Here is a 25,253-nt window from a genome sequence, read left to right as displayed (position 1 = left end):
TGAACGACTATAATTTGCTATTAGATTACCCATCTTTTTAAAAGGAGTCAATAGAGTAAAATATAAAAAAGTAACTCAATTAACCTTAGGCTGGCTTCGAAACTGAGATAAATTCTCAAATCTCGAAAGCACTCATCAATTAGGAAAGAAAGGGATACGAATTTTGTGGATCTGCTGAACATTTTGACTGATATAAGCTCTGTGTAAAGGTGAGCTTCCTAACCCAATGTAATCAGATATCTGCACAAAAACGAATTCGGATCTCATAAAAGCAGCAAAAATATAATTTAACTTCAATACCATGGTTGGTCAAAATCAATATTATCTTACTTTTTCTGTCTGAATACGCCGTTTCTCGAAGGGTGTTAATAGCGGAACCTTAATCTAAAGCAGCTTCATATTAAGTTCGAGAAATACCTGAATAAAAAAACGACTGATTCATTACTTCTCAATAGAAATGTAGAAGAACAACATGTGCTAAAAAAAGGACACGGGTATACTACAATTGGGTTGTTCAGCGGTATATATGTGTTTTACATATTCTGAATCTGCATAAAAAACTGAGCCTAACCCCAATTTTTCAGAATTTTTGGAGCCCCGGAACTATTTTTAATTTGCATTTTAAATTTGTATGGGACTACAAATTTGTTCTTATGCTGCATGGGCTAACTGTCATTCTATGAATGTTAGTGTCATTCTATCGATTGAAATGGCTTATTGTTTGCTGTACGAAAATGTAAATAAAAGGTTTACAAACAAAATAAAAATATGTTGGAGATCAGGAAAGCATGTTCTTTACGTTAAACTATAAAAAATGTCATATTTTTCTTCGTTAAACAACCCAATTAATGGACGCAGTGGACGCAGAACGTCCTAGATTCACATACTTCGCAAGCAACCAGAAGTTCGGATAAGAAGGGCTATTTTGGCTTAATCAGCTCTCATTTTAAGTAATTTTTTGTATGTAACGGAACTTTAAATGAGCTTTAAAGTTCCGTTAAGGATGCTTGGAACTTGATGTGAACCATAGTGAACCAATTAGTTCGGTTAAGAGTAAATTTAAGTAAAATCTGAACTTCTGGTTGCTTGGGTTATGCCTCATAAATATGTGAATATACGATGTTTCTTAAAAAATAGTGAACTAAACTTACAAATTTAGACCAACATTTGAAAAGGGCGTAACAGCCAAAATTTGTTCCTTCTGATTCTTTGTCCACATATATAGCAATATATGTAGACGAAGAATCAGGAGGAATAAATTTTGGCTGTTACGCCCTTTTCAAATGTTGGTCTAGAAATAAACTAGAGAGAGTTTGCAATAGTAACATGTGTATATTGATGAAATAAATTAACCTTATTTTGACGACTCGTCGAAAGCCTATTATTTGGTTCAAACCATGATTGGATAATGGATACCCTTATTTAAAATATGTGTGATACCGTAATCCGGGGGAACAATGATCACCGCGGTAACATTGATCAGTTTCACCATTTTCAAGAAATGAATAAAATATTATTTCCTGTTATCACAATTAGGGTATCTGTCCCTATATCCATCTCATTAGGCGAGCGTGAACGTTAAATACATCAATATTGCTTAACTTTTCAAAGGACCTAAGTAACATTTTTTTATGAATTAATTTGAATACTGCAATCAATAGCTTTCATGTTGTTCTGTTGATTGCGCTATTCAAATTAATTCATGAAAAAATGTTACTTAGGTCCTTTGAAAAGTTAAGCGAGAATAACTCAATTGAAATGCATTCGATCCTCAATTAAATATCAAAATCCCGCTTGCTCACATTTATAGATTATCCCAATCGCATTAAATATCGCGTTTTCTTCCCATAATTAATTTTATCAACTGATTAAAACCGGAGACGAGCCAGCCTCGGGCTGAAAGTCTCCGCAATAAAGACACACAAAAAATTGATTAAAACCCCACCGAATTGTACCGATATCCATCTCATTGTAAAATTTTCTTCTTATTGCATGCCGAGCTCATATTTTTCTCACTTCATATTTCATCTCACACCACAGCAATCATGCCAACCCAGCATAGATTTCTTCATGACTATGACACAGATAGTATCGTTGCATAGTACATGACAACACCGATGTAGGGTGGGTGTACCAATTGACGCCATACGTAAGAACAAATTAAAAAAAAAATAAGTAAAAAGCATGTGGGTGGACTTTATATATCAAGCGAAAGGCTTTACTTCCTGCTCCTTAGAACAGCTGAGAAAATCACAATAAAATTTGTTATTATCCTCAAAATTGATCAATCCATAACAGGAACGCATGCACCAGTTGTGGCACTATTCTTAATTTTGGTTCCTTAATTGGCAAATCCCATTGTTTTCTTATGGGATTGAGCAAATTGGGACCACACCACTAGTGCAAAGGACGTCAAAAATTAAGCAAAATCAATTGTTACAATTATGCTTTGCTTGTTTTGAAGGAAATCAAAGGTGTTATCGTATCATATGAATATGCTTTATCGATATGAACTTGGTTTGCGGTGATTTGATTGGCCATTTGGCATAAAAAGCACTAGTGCGACAACTGGTGCTATAGCCACAACTGGTACATCTAGCATAGTTCTATTCCTTTTTCCTAAAGGATAATCGACATCACGTGACGTAATGAATAGTTTGTCTATTCGTCAAAATGCACAGTACCATTGCTAGCTAGCGCATGCGCGTCGTGGTGCTATGGAAACATACGAGCTGTGATGCCAAACTCGTGGAATTCGGAGTTGCGCAGTAGAGTAGATTATTTTTGAACTTCATCAAATTCATTAATAGGACATAAATTTGACCTGAATAATTATTCTTTTATTATTTCCAGTATTAAGTGATGGAGTAAACATATATTTATTGTTGTTCTGTGTTTTATTTATTTAGAAATAGCAAATTACTGAACAAAATCCTAACATTTTTTTTTTCAATCTGGCATTCCTGTATTTCGAGAAAGGAGATAAATTGAGATTGATATATGTTCAAGTCTACTTCTGGTGTAAAAATAATTCATCCCATTGTTTTCCGGCTTTCTGAAGCTAATAATTAAACTTTAATCATTGGATAATTTAATCCTTAGTGCTAAGAATTATGGTGTTATGGTACACAGAAAAAAAAATCCATGGTAACAATTACTATTTTGTAGACTACGCCATGTTTTTAAAACATATACAAGTTTTCAGTTAAATGCACCATGCATTTGGACAAATTCACCACTGATTCAGTTCATGTAACTACATTCCACCAAGGAGGGGGCCGTGCTTAGCCGTGCGGTAAGACGCGCGGCTACAAAGCAAGACCATGCTGAGGGTGGCTGGGTTCGATTCCCGGTGCCGGTCTAGGCAATTTTCGGATTGGAAATTGTCTCGACTTCCCTGGGCATAAAAGTATCATCGTGCTACACTGAAAATAATGTTGTAGTAATACTAACTATGGAGCAGCGCTTAAAATCACTATTTCAGTTTGTTGTTGATATAAACGAAGCATATTTAAAATAACAATAACACTGTTGTAAATTTTACCACACGCATGGTCCAAAGAACAACAATGTGTGATGAAGAAAATTCACAAAGTAAACACCATTTTCGGGCCAACACCAAGAGTACTGTTTGGAATACTACCGGTGGCAAATCAATTTCGTTATTTTGGTGCCGGTGCCAAAAAGTTATTTTGGCATTAACCTGCTCAATTCAATACTCTGGACCATGATGGTAAGTATTTAATGTTTTAGATTCAGACAATGGAAAAGAATTCGTGGGTGATATAGATTCGCATTTTTGTCTTACAGACTATCGTTCTATACATCGGCCACCATGTCAGCTTCAGATTATTTGCAATCTCGGAAGTGGTTCGCATCGATTTGCCCTGGCTCGGTATTTTCGCCATAGGTTCTGCAGGTTAACCAGTATAAAGGCCTCAAGAAAGCGACCATCAAAGTGATCTGGCGTTGGTGACTCACTAGCAAACGTACATTCTGTTGCTGCCGAAAACGACGGAGAAACGGTGGAATGACGACCAGGGATTTTTTTGTTTATCACCAATATTTTTTCAAGTGTGCAAATGCTCTGTAATTCGAATCTTTTATAATAAATGCCAATAAATTTAATATGCAATCAATAAAAAAAACTATTCATTTACCATAATATGAATAACAATATACATTGTTAATACTACTATGGATCGCAAATGGGCATGGTAAAAACAACTGCAATGTTTACTGCTGCACATAGTAGTTTCAACTGAAATTATAGTAAAACTCGATAAGAAGTGTCAAAAAGACTCCATAGTAAAATCAACCGCAGTCATGGTCGATTTAAGTATAAGATGTAGTCTGCACAAATCAAGTGGTAAAATGTTTTTAATTTTACCCTCGATTCGGTAGATATTACCATGCCGCTTCTTTCAGTGTAGCCTCATGATATACGAATGCAAAAATGGTAACCTGGCTTAGAAACCTCGCAGTTAATAACTGTGGAAGTGCTTAATGAACACTAAGCTGCGAGGCGGCTCTGTCCCAGTGTGGGGATGTAATGCCAATAAGAAGAAGAAGCAGAACAACATTCCACCACGAGCACAGTGATTTTTACTGCGCGCATGGTAAAATCAAACGGGTTTGTTGTCTGCTGAAAATCGTCGGTGCGTATTCTTAAATTAACCCTCGGAATGGTAGTTTCGACAGCAACATTTTTTTGTGTGTAGTGAATGTTCTCCGAACCAAAGGGAAAAAGGGGGGGAGTGAACGATTTGTACGACTGAAAAAGCAAAGCGAATGAAACGTACGATATAGAAATTCCATCCTACTCAAGTAAGTGTTATATTTTTCATTAAAATCTAGCTTTATTTCTTATTTCTTGCTGTAGCTATTAGAAACATTATTTAAATTAGTCCTAAGAGAATGTTCTTCAATACTTTCTGATAAAAATAAGTGCGTATGTCGGGTGCTTCATTCAAATGAAGTTCAGCGAACGCAGAATGAGATGAATATAGGGGCTGAGATGGAGATAGGAGCATATACCCTATAACCTTCGGATGAATTTGCATTTTTTTTCGCCAAAATTTGAACAATAAAATCAATATTAATTTTAGAACTCAGAGCAAGCTGCCAAAAAAGCATTCAAAACAAGTATATTAACAAAAAAATAAGCTCGTACCTATAGTTATGTGATAAGCAATCTTATTTTCTGGGTAATCCATAGTTTTTGTTTCGAAATTTTGCTATATATTGTTGAAAAACCAGATAATTTTACTAGCGGTGATGATGTTTTTGTTGAAACAATCGATGCACATTGCTTCATCGTAAGAGATTCCAATTATAATTGCCTACCTTAAGGCGTTTGCATACGCTTTCTCTATAGATTGATCAAAGTTACCCCAAATTGAAAAATAAAAAAAACTCGACAAAAACATTTTTAAAACAAGTTTAAAATTATCAAATAATCAAGAACAACAGCCTTATACGTTCTATATGTAGCAGTACTCGTTTTAAAAATTTGAAAAAAAAGCTATGATTTCACTTACGGGGGAAATATTTACAAAACAATTAAAAAAATGATCAATGTTCCCCCGGATTATTTCTTGTTTTCACGGATGATGCGTTCAGTTCAAAATTTGAAAATCCATGTTAAAAAGTTTTTAAAAATGGAACTTTGCAAAAGAATTGTATGTTTTTACACAGCTGTGTCAACCATATGCATGAATTTGTATTTGTGGCTAAAACAATGATATACTTTGTACAACGCTGTCTAAAAAAAATAACCTTACAGATCCCATAAACGCATCAGAAATCAAAACTGTCACCTCAGGCCTGATAATTCCGTGGTTTACCGATTATTGGCCCTGACGGCAGCGCGAAAACAAAATGAGGGCTGGGTGGTGCTTTTTTATTTCACCCGGCAAGGCATATAGAACGTCAATTTTAAAATGCTTATTAAACATTAAAACACGTTTAAGTCGATAATAGTTTGATTTTTCGGATTAGAAATTTGATTTACTTTTAGATTGTCAACACGAAAGTTGAATTTATTTAGATTTAATAAAAATGTGTTGATAAATAGCCTCGAGTAACCTAAACATGTTTTCCAAAATTCTAATCCTACGTATTTGATTTCACGCAAACGTCCATCTGATGGCAGGATCGCGGCTTCGTCAAGGCAACTTCTTTCTGAGCAATTTTTCACCCTTTACCAATTTGCTCGCAACAAATTGCATTCGACAGGAAATCTTGTCCCATTGTAAAATTGACGTATTCAAACTATATACTATATTCAAAATTATGACCAAAATGACCATTTTTTACGCGGGAATCGCATGAAAATCTCGCCCACTTTTCAAACCCGGTTTTCTCGAAACAAGTTGCATTCAACGGGGAATGCTATCTTATTGTCTCATTGTTCAAAAATTGGTTGAATCGGAGTATGGGATCAGAATTTATGGCCAAATACTAACTGGAAAACATGTACAGAAAAAAAACAACTTTTTGGCACCGATTTGCTCGTAACCTTGCGTTTGGCAAGGGTTCTTGAAAATGAGTATAATTAAGTATGGGTCTATCCATCTAACAGTGCTAATTAAACTTCTCCTTTAATGTCACTCGAAAAAGGCACTAACACTGGAGGATTAACCAGGCGTTTTTTTTTGCGCCGATCTAGATTATTGCTTTCGTTCATTTATTCCGCAAATTTTCAATATAAGGACGTGTGTTCCCTTGTTGAAGTGCCGGACTTGCTTCGAAGTGGAAAGCAATAGTTGATGATAAGATAAGAGAGGTGCACCCTGAGGACTGTGCTGTAAGACTTATCTCTCGGGTAGTTGATAATGGACAATTATGACGCACTATTCGAATCGATGGCGGCTGTCATAAATTTGAATGTTCAGTTTTTGCACCTATTGTTGCTTTGTTCTTATCATGAAATATTTATGGGAAAAAATATTGCACCCCGTCAGGTCTGAGAGAGCTCGCAGTTATCTCCTAAATTCAAACTACAGTTTTTGGCTTATCTGCTGTTTCGATATTGGCAATATATACATGCTCACTGCAAGAGGGAAGCCGATAAAGGATAAGCAGAAGCCACTCATCCGAGTCTAATGTCGTTTCAAGTTCAAAAATATCATCATCATTATCAGTTGTGCTGCACTGGTTCTATTTCGCGTTTGTTGGTCATACCAATGTGGGCTTTGGCACGATATACGTTTTCCGGGGTCGGGCTAATTTATCGGTCATCTTCTACGCATCTCATCACTGTTGATTATCGTGTAAGAGCGATAGTGGTCAAACGTGTTTGTCATTTAATTTGCATAATTAACATATGGGCTATCAAACCCGTCATTGTTAACGGTCGTGGGAGACAAAGGCGTGAATGATAAAGTTGGTCACGAATTTGTCGCACGAGATCTATGAAAAATGAGTGAACCTACGGTAACAACTCTGCAAGTTTCAAGGGAGGAGTTGATAACCTCAAATGACATTGCACCCTTAAATATGTTTGAACGTTCTACACTTTGAACGAACAGGAACAATGTGTTCGAAGGTCAAGTGGAAGCAAAACGGGAAACGTGGCCTTCGTTCAGTATGTAGCTATAACAAGAATTTTAATTTGCAAACCATCTTTCGGACAGGACCGGTATTCATATTGAGTTGATTTAAATCTCTTTGCTACGGTATCATCATCATGTTGAATTCTTCGAATTCTCTCAGCAGGGTGCGAACTTTACACTGGGCCTTTACTGTGTCTTCGTTGGGATTGAGTCACTGAAACTTGATTATGTATGGTTTTCAGTAAATATACACCGTACATAAGTGTTTCTTTCGTAGTTTTCATTATTTTATTTATTTTATCCAACCATCACAGAATAAATAAAGTTAGGCCTGTAGTTGCCTGGTATTGTTATTTTAATGAAAATGGGGTAACATAAAAATTCTTTTAAAACAAGCATAGAATGATTAGCTTATTATTTATGCAAACAGTTTGTTATTAGCGATTTTTTTGCGGTTAGGGTTTCTTGACTATTTTAATATTGAACTTATCAATTCGACTCAAGAGTAATACATCTTTATTATAGCAAACCTACAACTAGCAAACCCGACGAACTTCGTTTACCCTAAAATTGATTTATTTTCTGGTTAGTTCTCGACTTATGCAGAAATTTCTGTTTTATTTGTATGGGAGCCCCCCTTTCCAGGAGCACCACTCCTTTTTGAACCACCACAGAAACATATCTTTCCTTCCAAAACCTCCACATGCAGGATTTGGTTCCATTTTCTGGATCAATTCTTGAGAGATTATTGTTCCATTTGTATGGGAGTCCCCCTTTCCAAAGCGGGGAGGGGTCTCGAATCTTAAGAACCTTCCCCGGCCTCAAAAACCTCTGTATACACATTTTCACGCCGATCGGTTCAGTAGTTTCCGAGTCTATTAGGTTCAGACAGACAGAAATTCATCCGTTTAGTTTAGACTTTAGCACACCAACAGCAGCGCTATAAGTTTGTGATGCAACAAAACTAAGATTCCCTGAGAAAATCAGCCTACAGCAACCTCTAGGAGAGGCACAAAAAAAGTTACACATTGTGCATGGAGGTCCATTTGGATCCAAAATTTCGTTCCAATCACAAAAACCCTAAATTCAATAGATTTTCAATCTTTCATCACCAAACGAAAGCTAGTTGTAGGTTCCTAGAATAAGCCCCTGTGGTGATTAATCCAAATTGACCTCTCTAGTCCCCGGGGAACCTGAGCTAAAAAGATACTGTTTGAGCTTCTCTACTTGACTTCCTTGCGAATATGTGCTAGTTGTGCTAATTATTGCATTTCTTTTTGCTATCCTGTATGCGGCATTTTATAGCCATTTCATCTATTGAGTGTACATCGGAAAGCTCTCCATCCGTGAAATTGGCAAATTCCTAATGTTTATCCCAGAGCTTCACGGATTTTTTGTAACCATTCATACGATCAAATATGTGTGCTAAAGATAGGAAATAGAGTCATCAGGGCAAATATAAGCAAGCAGTCAAATTGAGAAGCTCAAACAATATACCTTTAGTTAAGGTTCCCCAGGCACTAGACTGCCGTAATCTGAAAAAGTGACGTATGCGCCATTTTACAACATACATGTTTTCCATTTTTCTGTTAAATAGTACGATGAGTACTAATCGTAGACACCATTTTTGGAAAATGGCGTATACGTCAATTTTGAGTTATTATGATTGCGATGAAATCTTGGGTTGCCGTCACCGGGTCCGCGACGTTAGGCATAAGTACGTTAGGCATAATGGACGTTTGGCATAATTCTGCCTTCTTTATGTCATGGGCTGTTTTTTGGATCATTTTATGCCTAACGTCCATTATGCCTAACGTACATTATGCCTAACGTCCGTTATGCCTAACGTCCATTATGCCTAACGTACTTATGCCTAACGTCTTTATGCCTAACGTACTTATGCCTAACGGGGTATACCCGCCGCCACCACCCAAAATGAATCGGAATCGCCGCCGTATGAAAATTGACCACCGACCATTTGAACTTTTAATTCAGTTTTATTTAGCATTTACACTAAACGTAAATCGCTAATCATTATCCCGAATGGCATATCCTGTCCGAAATACATATTTCAGCCAAATTTATTCGGCAATAACTGCTTACAATTATGTAGCATTTATTTCGTTTGATTGGTTTATGAGCTATCTGCATGTGCAACTAGCATGGTGCTGATTTCTAGCAAAAAAGTGCGAAAAACGTCGTGGGAAAATATATTTGTAAGGCCAACCTGGTCACCAGATTGCTTGCTATGTACGATTTGCCAAACGGCGTGGAAAACGTGACTAAACATTGTCGTCTTAGAAAATGTCAACGGCGCCGCCTGGGATCGATTTCAGGCCTACTGGAGTGAGCAGAAAACACGTTTACCACTCAACAACCACCTTTTTTGCATTCTTTTTGCGTTCTTTTTTTACGCATTCCTTTTTGGCACGATAAATGCGTTTGTGCTCAACGAGAAAAAATCACCTAACATTTTATCTTTCAGAAAATGTGGGAATGTTTTCCAGGACTTTGCTCCTGAAATTTCTCCTAGAACACCGTCGAAGGTTTCTAGTAGAATCCATTTGGTGTTTTGGTCTGGATTCATTTTTCAGCATTTTAATTGAAATTTGTTTGGACATCCGGTATGTTTTTTAATTCCTTAAGAGCTTGCCTCGAAATATTTCTACTTCTAGAATTTTTTTCTTTAATTAATCTAAACACCGCTAAACCTGAATGTTATCACATTATGCAGAAGAAATGCCTAATTGATTAATGGTAATAGAAGTTATTGGCAAAGACAATCTGAAAATCCATATCAATACTTGAATTTTCCATTTTGAAACGGTTCGATATCTTGTCGAAAAAATAGTCATGGTCGTCATACGATACGTGTAAAGGAATTTTGATAAAATTGTCATAAAAATCTAATATGACAATTCGTAAAAAATATTTCTAATAAAACTCCACATCCCCCCTCTTATTTACGCCAAAGACAATCATGCTGTTCTAGGCACGAATTTGATTTTTCAGCATGAACCGCTCATATGAAATGAATCCGAAAGTATTTAGAACCCGAATACTGAAGTTAAACCTAATGTGATGATGAAAACCCGACTTAATCCACCTATAATGAATGCAACCCTTTTTACACACACGCACACACAGACACACAGAGTCTCGGACAAAAAATCGATTTTTCATGGGATCTTAATACCCTTCCTAGGGTGTAAGAATATTTCTAAGATATTTCAGGAAAATTAATAACTTTCCATAAGAATAAATTTATTAGATATTTGTGATGAAATGTCTTATTATGCTCGTAATTCAGAGGTATCTTCAGTATTCAATGTCTGACCGCAAAATCTCTGGAACCCAATGCCCAATTGCGAGAAAAGAGAGTTCATGTATTTAATGGCAATGTTATAGCTTTCGTTCAAGCCCAATTGAGTTCAAATCGGATCATAGACGGCTGCGATATTGATGTGACAATATTATATTAGTTTTCTGAAAATATATCTCATGTTGGTATTTCACAGATATCTCTGAAACCAAACAACCAATCGCAAAATCTGTCCCCAGACAGCTGAGATCTTGATGTGATAATTTGTTGGCACTGTTGTGAAAAAATAAGTCTTATACTTTATGTTCGTATTTCAGGTATATCTCCGGAACCCAATATCAGATTCCAAGAAAAAATTTCATGCGTTCAATGACAAAGCTATTCATTTCATTTATTTAGTTTACATCTAAACAGATAACACTGAATCAACAATTTGACGCCACAATACACGGTTCGAGGCCGCATTTCTCCATCCTCGAATGCGCCCCACGCTCGCCAAGTCGTTTTGCACCTGGTCTGCCCACCTTGCTCGCTGTGCACCACGCCGTCTCGTACCTGCCGGATCGGAAGCGAACACCATCTTTGCAGGGTTGCTGTCCGGCATTCTTGCAACATGTCCTGCCCATCGTACCGTTTAGCTACCTTCTGGATACTGGGTTCGCCGTAGAGCTGGGCGAGCTCGTGGTTCATTCTTCGCCGCCACACACCGTCTTCTTGCACACCGCCAAAGATGGTCCTAAGCACCCGTCTCTCGAATACTCCGAGTGCTTGCAAGTCCTCCTCGAGCATTGTCCATTTTTCGTGTCCGTAGAGGACTACCGGTCTTATCAGACATAAAACATTTGGTGCGGTGGCGAATCTTTTTTGACCGCAGTTTTTCCGGGAGCCTGTAGTAGGTCCGACTTCCACAGATTATGCACCTTTGTATTTCACGATTAACATTGTTATCATCCATTAGCAAGGATTCAAGGTAGACGAATTTCTCGACCACCTCGAAGGTATCCCCGTCTATCGTAACGTAACACTTCTTTCCAGGCGGGCTCTGTCGCGCTCGGTTCCGCCCACAAGCATGTCTTTTGTCTTCGATTCACCACCAGTCCAACTTTTGTTGCTTCACGTTTCAGGCGGGTGTACAGTTGCAAATGTTCGGCCGACAATGTCCATGTCATCCGCGAAACAAATAAATTGACTGGATCTGTTGAAAATCGTACCCCGGCTGTTGCACCCGGCTCTCCGCATGACACCTTCTAGCGCAATGTTGAACAACAGGCACGAAAGTCCATCACCTTGTCTTAGTCCTCGGCGCGTTTCGAACGAGCTGGAGTGTTCGCAAAAAATCTTCACACAGTTTTGCACACCATCCACCGTTGCTTTGATCAGTCTGGTAAGCTTCCCAGGGAAGCTGTTCTCGTCCATTATTTTCCATAGCTCTACGCGGTCTATACTGTCGTATGCCGCCTTGAAATCAATGAACAGATGAAAGAAACTCATGGGGAATTTCTGTACTCCTGAAGGATTTTTAAAAGGAACTCCTGAAGGAATTTCCGACATGCTCAGATTTTTCCAAGAATTTCTTTGGGCATACTTCAAGATTTCTTTCAGAAATTCCTCAAGGGATTTCTTTGAAAAATCCTCCGGAAACAACTTCGGAAATAAATCTAAAAATCCCGTTTAAATTCCTCCGGATGTTCCTTTGAAAATTTTAAGAATTACTTTGAAATCCACCTCAGAAGTTCCTTCGGGACTCAAAACTTTCTCCTGGACTTCTTTCGGAAATTCATTGAATCATTCATTTAGAAAAACATTTTTGAATTCCTTTAAAAAATTCTCTGGAAATACCTTTTGAAACACCTTTGGAAATACCTAAGGAAAATATTTTGGTAATTCTTTCGGATATTCCTTCGAAAATTCCTTAGTGCAGCGGTTCTCAACCTTTTTTCTTGAGAGGTACTCCTTTGAACTTTTGGATTCATTAAGGTATCCCCTATTTTTATCGTCATAATGAAAATAAGCGTAGCTAATAAGATATATGGAAGACGGACCTTAGAACTAAAGTAATAAATGGCTTTCCATTATTCACATGGTTTCTATGGTAAAAAGTTTTTTGAAATTGTTCCGTGAAACTTTCCAATTTAAATTGAGTTTGTACATCAATCTTGCAAGCCTTCCGGACGCTTCCGAGCTTCTTGAAAGGAGGTCTTCGACCCTCTTGAAAGGAAGGCTTCTGAGAATCTTTGAAGGAGGCTTCCAAGCCACAAAAAAGACTTACTCATATGTGACACAAATAAAGACATAATAATAAAAAGTCACAATCAAGTTGCTGCAACCAATTCTGTCCAACTTGTGCTGCTTGGGAAAGAAACTTCCGATTAACTTGAAAGGAGGCTTTCTAACCTCCTGAAAGGGGGTTTTCGACTCTCGATTAATAATGAGAAGCATCCGAGCCTCTTGAAAGAAGGCTCTTTATATTCTTCAAAGGAGGCTTCGTAGCCTTTTGAAAGGAGCCTTTTGATCCTTTTAAAGAAGGCTTTTAAGAATCTTGAATGGAGGCTTCCAAGAAAGGCGTACGAGTCCCTTAAAACGAGATTCCCTAGCGTCTTGGAAGGAGTTCTCGAGCTTCTTGAAAGAAGGCTTCTGATACTCTCGACAGGAGGTCTCTAAGGCTCTTGAAAGGAGGCCTTTATAACCCTTTATAACGGAAAATGCGATTTAAGCCTAATATGGGGACAATTTCATCAACTTCTTGGACAAAATTGTGCGACCTCCCAGCTTCCCGGATTTAACCCCTCTTAACTTTCTTGTTTGATCCTTTATTCTGATAAAGCTGTACAAATACAAGGTCAGTAACTTGGACCAGTTCAAGACGTAATTCTCAAAATCTGGAACGTAATGTCCATGCAGACCGTGCGTGCCGCTTGCGATGGGTTTTAAAAACGTTTGAAGCTCGTGGAAAAGTACAAAATAGAGGTCATTCCAAAATAAATGTTGTATAATGTTGTAAAATGAAATGTATTAACAATACTTCTAATGAAATGGAACCGGGAAAAGAAATAATTTAATCTCAATTTTTAAACATTTTTTTGAAAGTGTATTCGAACTGTATAATAAAATTTCAGAGAAAAATTTCAATTTGATGAGTCACATATCCTATCGTGCCCTAGTTTAAATCTGCTTAAGATCGCGGATATGTACTCAATAAATAATATTATATAATTTATATAAAAAATTATATATTTATATAAAAAAAATAAATATTCACCCATAAAGTACATAATAGTACGACATTTGAGTAGTGTAAAATAAGAATGATTATTCATGCTTCGATATAACGTACAACTTTGAAATCGAAGTTTACTTTATATCGAAGTTTACATGTACTAATATTATTCTGTTTTTAACCACAACTTGTCCTAATACCCACCGCAAACTTACGGTTCTGAACCTACCTTCGAAAACCCCGGAATATCTACGGTATACAATGGCTAAGGTCAGTACCATGAACATATCGTGAAAATACATTGAATTTCTAGCTCAGGCATCCCTGAGTTGTCAAAATCGGATAATGTACTCATTGATATAGTTACAACAAAAGATATTTTAATTACAAGATAAATATTGTCGCTGTCGTCGCTGTCCGGAACATCTTTTGCTGGCGAGGATAGGGGATCTAAATGTCAATGAAGGAAAAATACATACGATTTGACAGTTAGGTACCACACATGTTTCGGACAGCAGAACAAAGGGAACCGAAGCAACAATCTTTATCTGGTAACTAAAATATCTTTTGTTACAACACATCTAATTATACCCAAAATATCCCAGTTATGTTGGACATCTCTGTACGTCTAAGTTTGGACAGAATTATGTAAACAAAATTCAAATTTTTGAGCTGAATTTCTGAGGCTTCGCGATCAATAAGGAAACCAACAGCTTACAAAAACGTGCGGTGCGCCTAAGATAGTTCTCTATCACATTAGTCATGCAACAGCTTGTAAATCATCCCCTCACTACCTCACGAACAGTTTTGTATGAATTTCGATAATGTCCATCATATTACGGTAGCTTATGAGTTTAAGCTATCGCTACCATCATCGTATCGTGTGCTCGTCGTTGTTGTGCTCTGCCTAATCTTATATTTCCCTTCCTATGCTCCCTCCCTTCTACAGAGATCTCCAGATGCGCCTCATTCACCGATCGGAGCTCGCCGCGTACGGAACGGATGAAAAGTGTCGCGCAGTGAAGACGCCGAGAACGTCGCCGTAGCATTCCCCGTGTCTCTGTCTTGGGTGTTACGAATGGTGGAAACATATTAAATGCAATCAAACAGCCAAAGAGAATCGAATCCCAAAGTGTTTGTTCTAAAAATACAGCAGAGGTGATTGTGGTAAAAATAAGTTTACAAATGTGGAAAAATCACTCCAACTGCTGAATAGAGGGTAGAGAATAAAAGTGTGAATAAAAGTGAGAATTGAAGAGAGTGGTCAAGTCGGTATACATAATACGGTGCCGGTGTCCATAAGCAGACAGGATGCCCATGAAAGAATGGATCTACCGGCTGCAGCCGGTGCAGCTGTATATCGTGCTTGTGCTGTCGATTATGTACTTTCTGGTACAACTTTTTCTAAGCCACATCTCGCATGCACTGGTGCTGCTCGTGGATTCCTATCACATGCTGTGCAACATTATCGCCCTATCTGGATGCCTTCTGACGATCAAGGTGAGTTTGTGTTATTCAAGAGGATCGATTCTCAATTATCAAATGTTTTGCGTAATAAATTTAAATTTACGAAGGGAACCGCATCACAATGAATTGTACAATTTAAGAAATTCAAAGGTTGAAGCAGAAAATATTCATATTGGAATAAAGTAAATGCAATTTTTAACTACTGGCAAGAAATCTACTTTGATGACTAATCAAAACAAAACGTTTCAAATTCAATTAACTATGTGTACAGACGTATGGTTGTTTTTGTTTCATATACTCTGTGCAGTGATGTTGTTTGAAACACCACAACCATTCAGCTATTTAAGAATATGTCCATCAATATTCTTACTAGGTCTTCGGACATACTGATACGATGGGAAACAGTTTGATCAAATGTATGTAGGAAGCGATAGGATGCGATAAGATGATTCAGCCTAAAAACTCATAAGTGTGTGATATTTGGTCACAAAATTGGAATTTTACGACCAACGGCTTGACGCTTGGATTTTTTTTCCTTCAATTCGTTGGAGTCTTCCTCATTTCGATTTGTGCAAATGATGTAGAATATCTGGTAATTTTCATAATCCTTATATTTGATTTATTCATGGCGCCTCTAAATGATTAAAGTTAGACCACAGCAAATAAATAACCAAAATGTTGTATTGAAGGCTCAGATCTACATATGTATATAAATGGATATGAGTTTGGGTTTTGTGTGCCATGATTTAAATCGCGAACGGATTGACCGATTTGCAAGATTTCTTTTTTATTCTATTCGTCTTGAGCTTCGCAGTGTTCACATAGATGAAGATGGAAAAATCAACCTTGGAACTGCTAGCTAGTTTTGCATTTGAACAACAGTTGTTGTTAGTTACTAATCAAAGTGGCTATGTGGCTATAGCATTGCCGAAATTCAAAAGAATAGTGGAAAATTCTCCTACTCTTATTTCCGATAATTTATCTCATTACCTTTATCATTCAACTGAATCAAATATGTAGCATACGGCGCAGATTCATCAATATTCCAACATCGTTCCGAATCAAATAGTGTATGAAACTGATTCATCAAAGAATACGGCATCAGCCAAACCAATCACCCACATCCACGAACGGCGGCAGTTTGTGCCATTGAAAACGAAATTGATTGTCACAAAGGCTATCGACTGACATTATGGCCCCCGGTAATAGTCATTGACTGCCATTATTAGCATCTCTATCCGGCTGGCTGGACATGGGCAGCTCGCAGTCGACATCGTACAATGTCCACTTATTGGTAATAATGAGGCGCTTCCCGATTCAGCACACAGAGGTAAACATCAGCAGCGTGCTTATGATTGTCAATATCGTGCTCCAGCGTGTTTCGATTATTGTCCGATTATCCCCATATGTGAGTTATCGCATAAGTTGGCCGGCCGGTCCGATTTTAATTATTCGGTGCTATAGAACCCATCTGGTCGGAAAAATGCAAACTAATTCTTCATTCACGGCTCTTAGAATAACAATTATTCAGCTACCTTTGTGCAACTTTCGCGCATGTTTACAATAATCTGGGAAGATCATCGTTGGTCGACGTTTCGTAAACAGTGTGAGGGAAATAATAAATGCCTGCCAAGATAATGATATGCGCTGTTTGACGGATAACTGTAATTAACACCATTATAGCCATATGCTAATAAAATCTTGGTTAGCGTAAATCAGTAACCAGGCAAATAGTCTAGACTTGAATATACGACAGCTGGCGTGGAATCGATTTGCTTTAATGTTATACTAATTTAATACTTGTCAGTTTAATTGAATATGTTTATAGCGTATAGATAGTACCCATCGTCAATGATCGCTTTCTAGAAAAAAAAACCCAACTTAATTCACCGAGTGGTGATACTGCCTTTCTCGCATTTAGCCAAGACACCAACCTTATATGGCGCTTATATAGTTCGATTCCATTTTCTTAATAACTTTTAAACGCAATGGTCAATCGTTAACAAATTTGGGCTTTGTCCTCTGTCGAATGCAACTTGTTGCGAGAAAATCGGTTAAGAATTACTATATGAAAAAGTGGCTAATGTTTTTCGGTTTTCGTGTGCACACACACACACACATACACACGGACAGACAGACATTTGTTCAGTTCGACGAGCTGAGTCGATTAGTATATAACATCATGGGTCTCCGAGACTTAATAAAAAGTTCTATTTTGGAGTGAAATGATAGCCTTTGGGTACAACGAGAAAGGCAAAAAGTCAAGAGATGATTCGTTTGCAGTTTTGATAGGGACAGATTGATAGACTTGTTCCCTTCAGATACTTGTTATCCCCTCCTTATAAATACCTACATGGCTAATTGTATAGCTACAGCATCGTTACACTCGAGCCTGGCGTATTGCTAGTAGTGCTCCAGTTTCACTCATCACGCATACGAAGGTCCGAGTGACCAACCCGCTAAAGTTTGCCACGTTTTATACAATTCACATTTTTTCTTGTGCACTTCATACCGATCGTGATACATGCGCACGAATCACACAATATTTTCTAGGTTCCTGCCGAGCATTGTACGCCCTCGTCCACGTCCAGATATGGTCAAATGGCCCACTCTGGGTAACCACGGTAAAGCTACTACAGGACTACGCTCGATCCTGCCGAAACTAGTATAAAAAGAACTAGCAAGGTATTGAAATATTGCAGCGCTAAACATCCACTTTTAGAAACTACTACAGCCTTTTTGGTTCTCCAAAACGTCCTAGAGTTAAGAACATGAATTCTACACGATCAATCAAGCCGTGAACGATGTATTCGTGCATCGCTAAACATCCCAGCAGGTTCATTGAGCCGGTAGAATTTCACTCATTATGGTTATTAGGTACTAAAGACCTATTCGGTTTTCCAAAACTCCCGGGAGTTCAAAAGATGCGATCTACCCGATCAACCAAGTTCAGAAAGATGTATACGTGCATTGCTAAACATCCCAGCAGGCCCATTGAGCCGATAGGATTTCCCTCAACACTTTTACAAGCTTCTTCTTCTTCTTATTGGCATTACATCCCCACACTGGGACAGAGCCGCCTCGCAGCTTAGTGTTCATTAAGCACTTCCACAGTTATTTACTGCGAGGTTTCTAAGCCAGGTTACCATTTTTGCATTCGTATATCATGAGGCTAGCACGATGATACTTTTATGCCCAGGGAAGTCGAGACAATTTCAAATCCGAAAATTGCCTAGACCGGCACCGGGAATCGAACCCAGCCACCCTCAGCATGGTCTTGCTTTGTAGTCGGGCGTCTTACCGCACGGCTAAGGAGGGCCCACTTTTTCAAGCTACTACAGGCCTTTATGGTTCTTCAAACCGACCTGGGCACAGAACGTGCGATCCTTTAGCGCTAAACATCACAGCAGGTTCATTGAGCCGATAAGATTTCATTCATTATTTTCACAAGCTACCATAAGCCCTCCGTGAGTCAATGTCCTCGATCCAATGACTCGATATCGACTCATGGAAGCAAATGTTGGCATACTTAAATCATGTTCTCGGTTACTCTGGTGGTTCTTTCGAACAATTTTTCAAGGAACTTCTATTCCACATCTCGATGTACGCTTGAGTCAATGGTCCTTTCATTAGCGACTCATATAGGATCGGCTGTATTATAGAATAGACCCTTTTTGGAGCACGGGTCATGAACCAACTTATGAATCATTGTATGATATGATTTCATAGTATATTCATTGAGATGATGTGACTTCAATTATTATTTACTTTTAGGTTCTGAACTACTTGATCATCCAAGTCCGTGTACGCAGAACAAATCACAGGTTAACCTCATTGTCATTGTGCATCTTGACTCAAGATTATTTTGGAGCACCTTGGACATTGGATCTCATGTTCATGAAAATTAGGATCATATGCTTATTACACCGGATTGGGTAAAGACCGATGATGAGGATATTACGAAAGTCTTGATTGATCTGGAAGATACTATGAACAAAATTCAAGAATACTTTGAAGTACCTCGAAGATCCCGTTTTGAGCATGAGCATGAGCATGATTGACCGCCCACGGTTGCTACTCCGTTATTGCCAGGTCAGCTGTAATTACACAGAGAACCAACAGATGATGTTTGGGACTAACATCATCCTCAATGTGTAAAAACTGGTGACCAAAAATTTAGCAATACCAGCGCCGGCCGTGTCCGTATGCAGGTCAATTAAGGAATGGGTAGGAAAATGTTGACGTGATACTCGCTTTTATGGAAGCCGACGAGTCATCTGCACTTCCACGAGTAATCACTGGGATTTTGGATAAATGGGATGGGTAGTGTGGCGGGGTTCGTTTTGGTGAACGGTATGCCGTGTGTGACGTGTAGTATGATTGAAACTGAACAAAAACGCAATGCAAAGCGCAATAATAAATTTTCTCACAAACCGAAAAAAATCTACCGGATCACGTGATCGTAATCTCATAAGATTTCACAGAAGAAATTTATGTTTGCTTTCACTTCACGTTCTTAACGAACAAGTTGGCGTATCAAGTGGTAACATGAACCATCGCGCACTCAGTCTCTTGGAAGTTCCTTATGCGTTGATCTTTGGAGTTGAATGGTTTACGAAATAAGAATGAATCATTGTGCATACATAACACGTTGCTAGTATAACCATGTTTCTTGCGCTCCAATATTTTTGTATTTAAATTTTCTAATTGTTCATCCTTCACGAGGATAAACAATCAATTGCTCAAGGTGAGCAACTGTTCACTTATATTTCAGTTAAAGTGTCTACGATACACATATGCATTACGTTGTTGTTTTATTAAAGGGAGGGCAATCAATTACTTAGGGTGAACAAACACATACTTATAATAGATACGAAGTAGAAACAGGATTGCCGTACACACTCAAAATAAATTGCAGACCTCTGTGAAATCTCACCGAAACCTCAACAGCAGAACTGATTCGCCGATCAGCGAATAATTTTACAGACTTTCGGTGGTCTTGACAGTTGAACAAAGGAAAAATCGCTGAAAATCTTGTAAAATTACCACCGAACAAATCAGCTGTTGAGATTTCGGTGAATTGAAGCAAAATTCACTGAAATCTGCGAAATGATTTAAGTGTGTAGAATTATAAAAAGGAAATGGAAAGGAAATATCCTGCTTGTAAAGAAAATACGATAGCCAAAGAATTCTATTGTGTTTCATTTTCTGAAAGCTCGCGTAGAAAATAAAAATGAGTTCAGATTACTTTTGTTTGCCTGATATTTTATCATATACATAGAACTAAACTTAATGCTAGAATATTTGTCTCCAACATCTCCAAGAAAAATATAAAATTTTAATGTACGAGTTTCAATTGAGCTTTGAAAGTATTACGCTTCTCGACTGAGCTCATCCAAGCCAACCATTAATGCTCGTAAAATTCGGGTTATTTTACTTATTTAACCAAGAAGCACTACATTGAACGCGTGGCCACTCTAAACAGTATTTTCGCCATTCCGAACGATTATAAAATCGTTATTTATTTTTGTAACTAGTATACTGCCGTTATACGCATAATTGTCCCATGTACATAGGAATCTCAGCAAACATGGGACAAATATGCGTATGACGGTAGTATAGTTGGTGAACGACATTTCATAATGTCAAAATACAGGAGGAAGTACAAGTGGTTTTATTTTGAGCTTTTCAAATCGGCGATGCGAAAATAGTAACAGTGACCATTTTCCGAAAAAGTGGCTTTTGTTTAATTTAGTGGTTTTCATATGCAAATACTGACTTTTTAGTTACTGGACTCAAAAAAGTCAATATAAAATTACCTAATACTAGCCATACATAATGCAGGTCAAAATCTGCCTATTCTCGCGAACTATCTACATACCAAACAAAAACGCGCTCTGGTTTATTGTCTCACAAACAAGTTTCTTCCGATATTTCGAATGCAGCGAGAATTGTCGATATCTTTCAATATAGCCTCTCGGGAGAGTAGCCAAAAGAGACACTACTTGACGTAGACTAAACCCAAATTAAAGTATAAGAAATTAGTTAGATAGAGAAAACGATAGATATATAGACAATGACAAGAAAGATTTGAAGCTAGTCAAAACAGAAACAAATCAAGGCCGAAATCAATATAAACTGTAAAATATACTTCCGGAAATCGATATCGCTTGCTTTTTCATATCCTCTTAACTTGATCCAATCAAGTTTCAATAGCACATAAAACATAATTTCACTAACCAAAATAACACTATATTCGTGGCTTTCGCGAATTTCAAGGCATATACAATACGCAATGTATAATTATTTCATGAATTTTTCACTTATCATTTCCAAGGCCGCGCTAAGCCGAAAAAGGCGAAAATCGCTGAAAAAATTAAAATTCGAGCGGACGAAAAATTGTGACGTTCACTTCCGCGCAAAGGCTACTTTGTTCTTTTCTTTGAAGTACCTCGAAGATCCCGTATTCACGAAAATTGGGTTTGCATGATGCGTATATGCCTATTGAACAGGATTGGGGGTATACCGACGATGAGGATATTGCAAAAGCCTTGATTGATCTGATAGATAACGTGGGCTGAACTCCACAACGTTTCGGAGTACCTTGAGCATCTCGTAATCAAGAAATTAGGCTTTTCATGATTCGTATATGCTTACTTAACCAGATTAAGTGTATACCGACGATGAGGACATTGGCCTTGATTGATCTAATAGATACCGTGGGCTGAACTCCAAGACGTTTTGAAGTACATCTCGTGTTCCTGAAAATTAATCACAGGCATAAAGTTCAGGATGGCTCAACTCTGATTATTCAGAACTCTCGAACAATGTGATTTTGGATTCAAACATGCCAGATTGATTTGCATGCTCTCTGAAGCGAAATCTTTCCAAGGTGTCAGATATCTGGGTCTTTAGAATACAGGCAAACTTGACCCCTTATATCTTTCCTGCAAAGCAAACATCCTGGTGAACAGTTTTGCTGAAGAAAGTTAGGATCTATCTCTCTTCTGTGATTTTACACAGTCAATCTAACCGCTGGGCTTATGTGACCCATCCGTCCTGAAAGGGTTAATAGGATTAGAAACCCTTTTTAAACCACTGGCAAAAAAAAGGTTTGTGTACTACGTAAAACAGATTATAACGTAATTGATTTGATTATTTATGTCACTGGTTTGAGCATGAGCATGAGCATGATTGACTGTCCACGGTTGCTACTCCACTATTGCCAGGCCAACAGACGTACTTACGTACGCTTACGTACTTTAGATGAACGGATGACAATCATGCTATGTTAGCTATCATTTTCATTTCACAATTTCCATTAATATAATGACACGTTTAACCAAAACTATTTGGAACAATACTGGGGGAACCCGTAGTCAAATGGGGGTTGCGCTTTCGATTTGTAGCACTTCGTTAGTGCACTCTAACTTTAATCTACTCAGTGACTAAATAAAATTGAATTGCCCTTTTTTCTTCCCACGGAAATTATACTGAAGTTCATATAAATGTGTTCTAAGGATATTTGGTCCACCTGGTCACATTCCGATACCCCCTGGAATGCTAGTTCTCTGGGAAAGTGGCCACTATTTGATCAATTCCGAAACCTGGCTTGCGATCAAACTTCATGACTTTGCAAAACATGCTCAGCTTAAGAATGTGTTCTGAGGGCATTTGGTCCATCTGGCCACATTCCGGAACACCCTGAAATGCTGGTTCCTTGGGGAAACCGGCAATTTTTTATCAGTATTGAAACCTAACTTGTGGCGTATCAAACTTCATGATTTTGAAAAACAAGTCAATAGAAATTCGATCTGAGGATATTTGGTCATTTTGGTCACATTCCAGGGCGCCCTGGGATATTGGTTTCCAGGGGGAAGTGGCCACTTTTTGATCAATACTGAAACCTGGCTTGCGAGTGCGACGTATCAAATTTCATGATTTTGTAAATCAACTCCATAGGATTGTGTTCTGAGAGCATTTGGTCCATCTGGTCACATTCTGAAATTCCCTTCCCTCCATGGAACCAGCGTTCCAGAGCATTCCGGAATATGACCAGATACCCTCAGAACACATTCCTATGAACTTGTTTTGCAAAATCATGAAGTTTGATACGCCGCAAACCAGGTATCAATACTAATCAAAAAAATTCCACTTCCCCCGGGGAACCAGAATTCGAAGATGTTCTGGAATGTGGCAGGCGGACCAAATACCCCCAGGACACATTCCGCTAAGCTTGTTTTGCAAAATCATGAAGTTTGACATGTCGCAAGCTAGGTTTCGGAACCAAATACCCTCAGAACACATTTCTATGAACTTATTTGGCAAAATCATATCACGGCTTTATCAGGCAGTGGCCATTTTACCGGACCGGGAGATTACCCCAGTACTCCCATCAATATCTCCGGAACCATGTCCATTTTCAAAACGATGACCAATGTCCTTGGAACTAAAAGAATTTTGTGATCGATTGCAGAAAACAGTACCAAATTTAGAAAATTTAGTTTTACGTGAAATTGGGGGTTAGGTACGTAAGTTATTATTATTATAATCTTTATTAAAGAGGTTTTTAGCCCAAGGCTAGTTCATCTCCGCAGGTACGTAAGTGTTAAACCACTGGCAAAAGGAAACTTAGTTGCGGCAGCTGTTGAAAATGTTGCATTTAAAAAAAGAGGAAAAACTTTGCAAACAAATAATAAAAAACAAATTGTTGATAAAAATCATGATGAGGATGACAAAATAATATTTTTTCAGGTTTTATTTCTCAATGTACTGCTATCAAAACGAAGTGGGCGTTCGATTATATGGTTAAATGTAGGAAAAATAAGATTGAACACCACGCGCCGGGAAAATAATGTAACTTTTGTCAAAAAAACAATCATTAATTTCGATCAGGAGAATTTTGCTCTTATGAAACACCATCATAAACTCTTTGCAAGGTAAATACTCTAATTGGAATTATTTGACCACAATACAGCCAAAAAAGACTCCTCAAGCGGTATCAATATTTGAAAGAGCATCTTCTTCTTCTTATTGGTATTACATCCCCACACTGGAACAGAGCCGCCTCGCAGCTTAGTGTTCATTACGCACTTCCACAGTTATTAACTGCGAGGTTTCTAAGCCAGTTTACCATTTTTGCATTTGTATATCATGAGGCTAACACGATGATACTTGTATGCCCAGGGAAGTCGAAACAATTTCCAATCCGAAAATTGCCTAGACCGGCACCGGGAATCGAACCCAGCCACCCTCAGCATGGTTCTTGCTTTGTAGCCGCGCGTCTTACCGCACGGCTAAGGAGGGCCAATTTGAAAGAGCATACGCGACCGAATTTTGTACGCCGAGTTCAGAAATGTGATCCCTCTATAATTAACACACTCTAGTCTGTGGTAATTCCAATAGCCCATTTCAGAACCCATGCATTCCGAAGCTATAGTCGTATGCAATAAGCCCCGCATTATTACATGGTATCAGGTCATTAGTGCAAAGGTCATATACCGAATGGAAATTCGATAGAACATTTGATAGGTCGGAATAAAATTAGAGATTGGTTTTATTAGTCGGACTTGTTCTTTCTTTCGACTTCCTTCTACCTCCATCATTCATCTTTCGTCTTTCTTTCTTATTTCTTCTGACTGTTTCTCATATCATTCTTTCTTCTTCTATTTCCTTTCTTCCTTATTCCTTC

General features: G+C 38.0%; 1 protein-coding gene across 4 annotated transcripts in view; it reads left to right on the top strand.

Annotated features, from left to right (window-relative positions):
- The window catches only part of LOC134225506 (uncharacterized), a 161,929-nt gene that overhangs the window by 94,743 nt on the left and 41,933 nt on the right, over window positions 1–25,253 (top strand). For 3 of the 4 annotated variants that reach the window (XM_062705662.1, XM_062705663.1, XM_062705661.1), the window contains exon 2: window positions 15,045–15,595. The exons of the other annotated variant lie outside the window; for it this stretch is intronic. In XM_062705662.1, the coding sequence (XP_062561646.1) occupies window positions 15,407–15,595 (189 nt within the window). In that variant the 5' untranslated portion in view covers window positions 15,045–15,406. The remainder of the gene's footprint in view (window positions 1–15,044; window positions 15,596–25,253) is intronic. 4 annotated transcript variants of the gene reach the window in all.

Source organism: Armigeres subalbatus, chromosome 3 (genome assembly GCF_024139115.2).
Source record: "Armigeres subalbatus isolate Guangzhou_Male chromosome 3, GZ_Asu_2, whole genome shotgun sequence".
Classification (NCBI taxonomy): domain Eukaryota; kingdom Metazoa; phylum Arthropoda; class Insecta; order Diptera; family Culicidae; genus Armigeres; species Armigeres subalbatus.
Note: the sequence above shows the minus strand (reverse complement) of the source record. Positions and strands in the feature narration are given on the sequence as shown.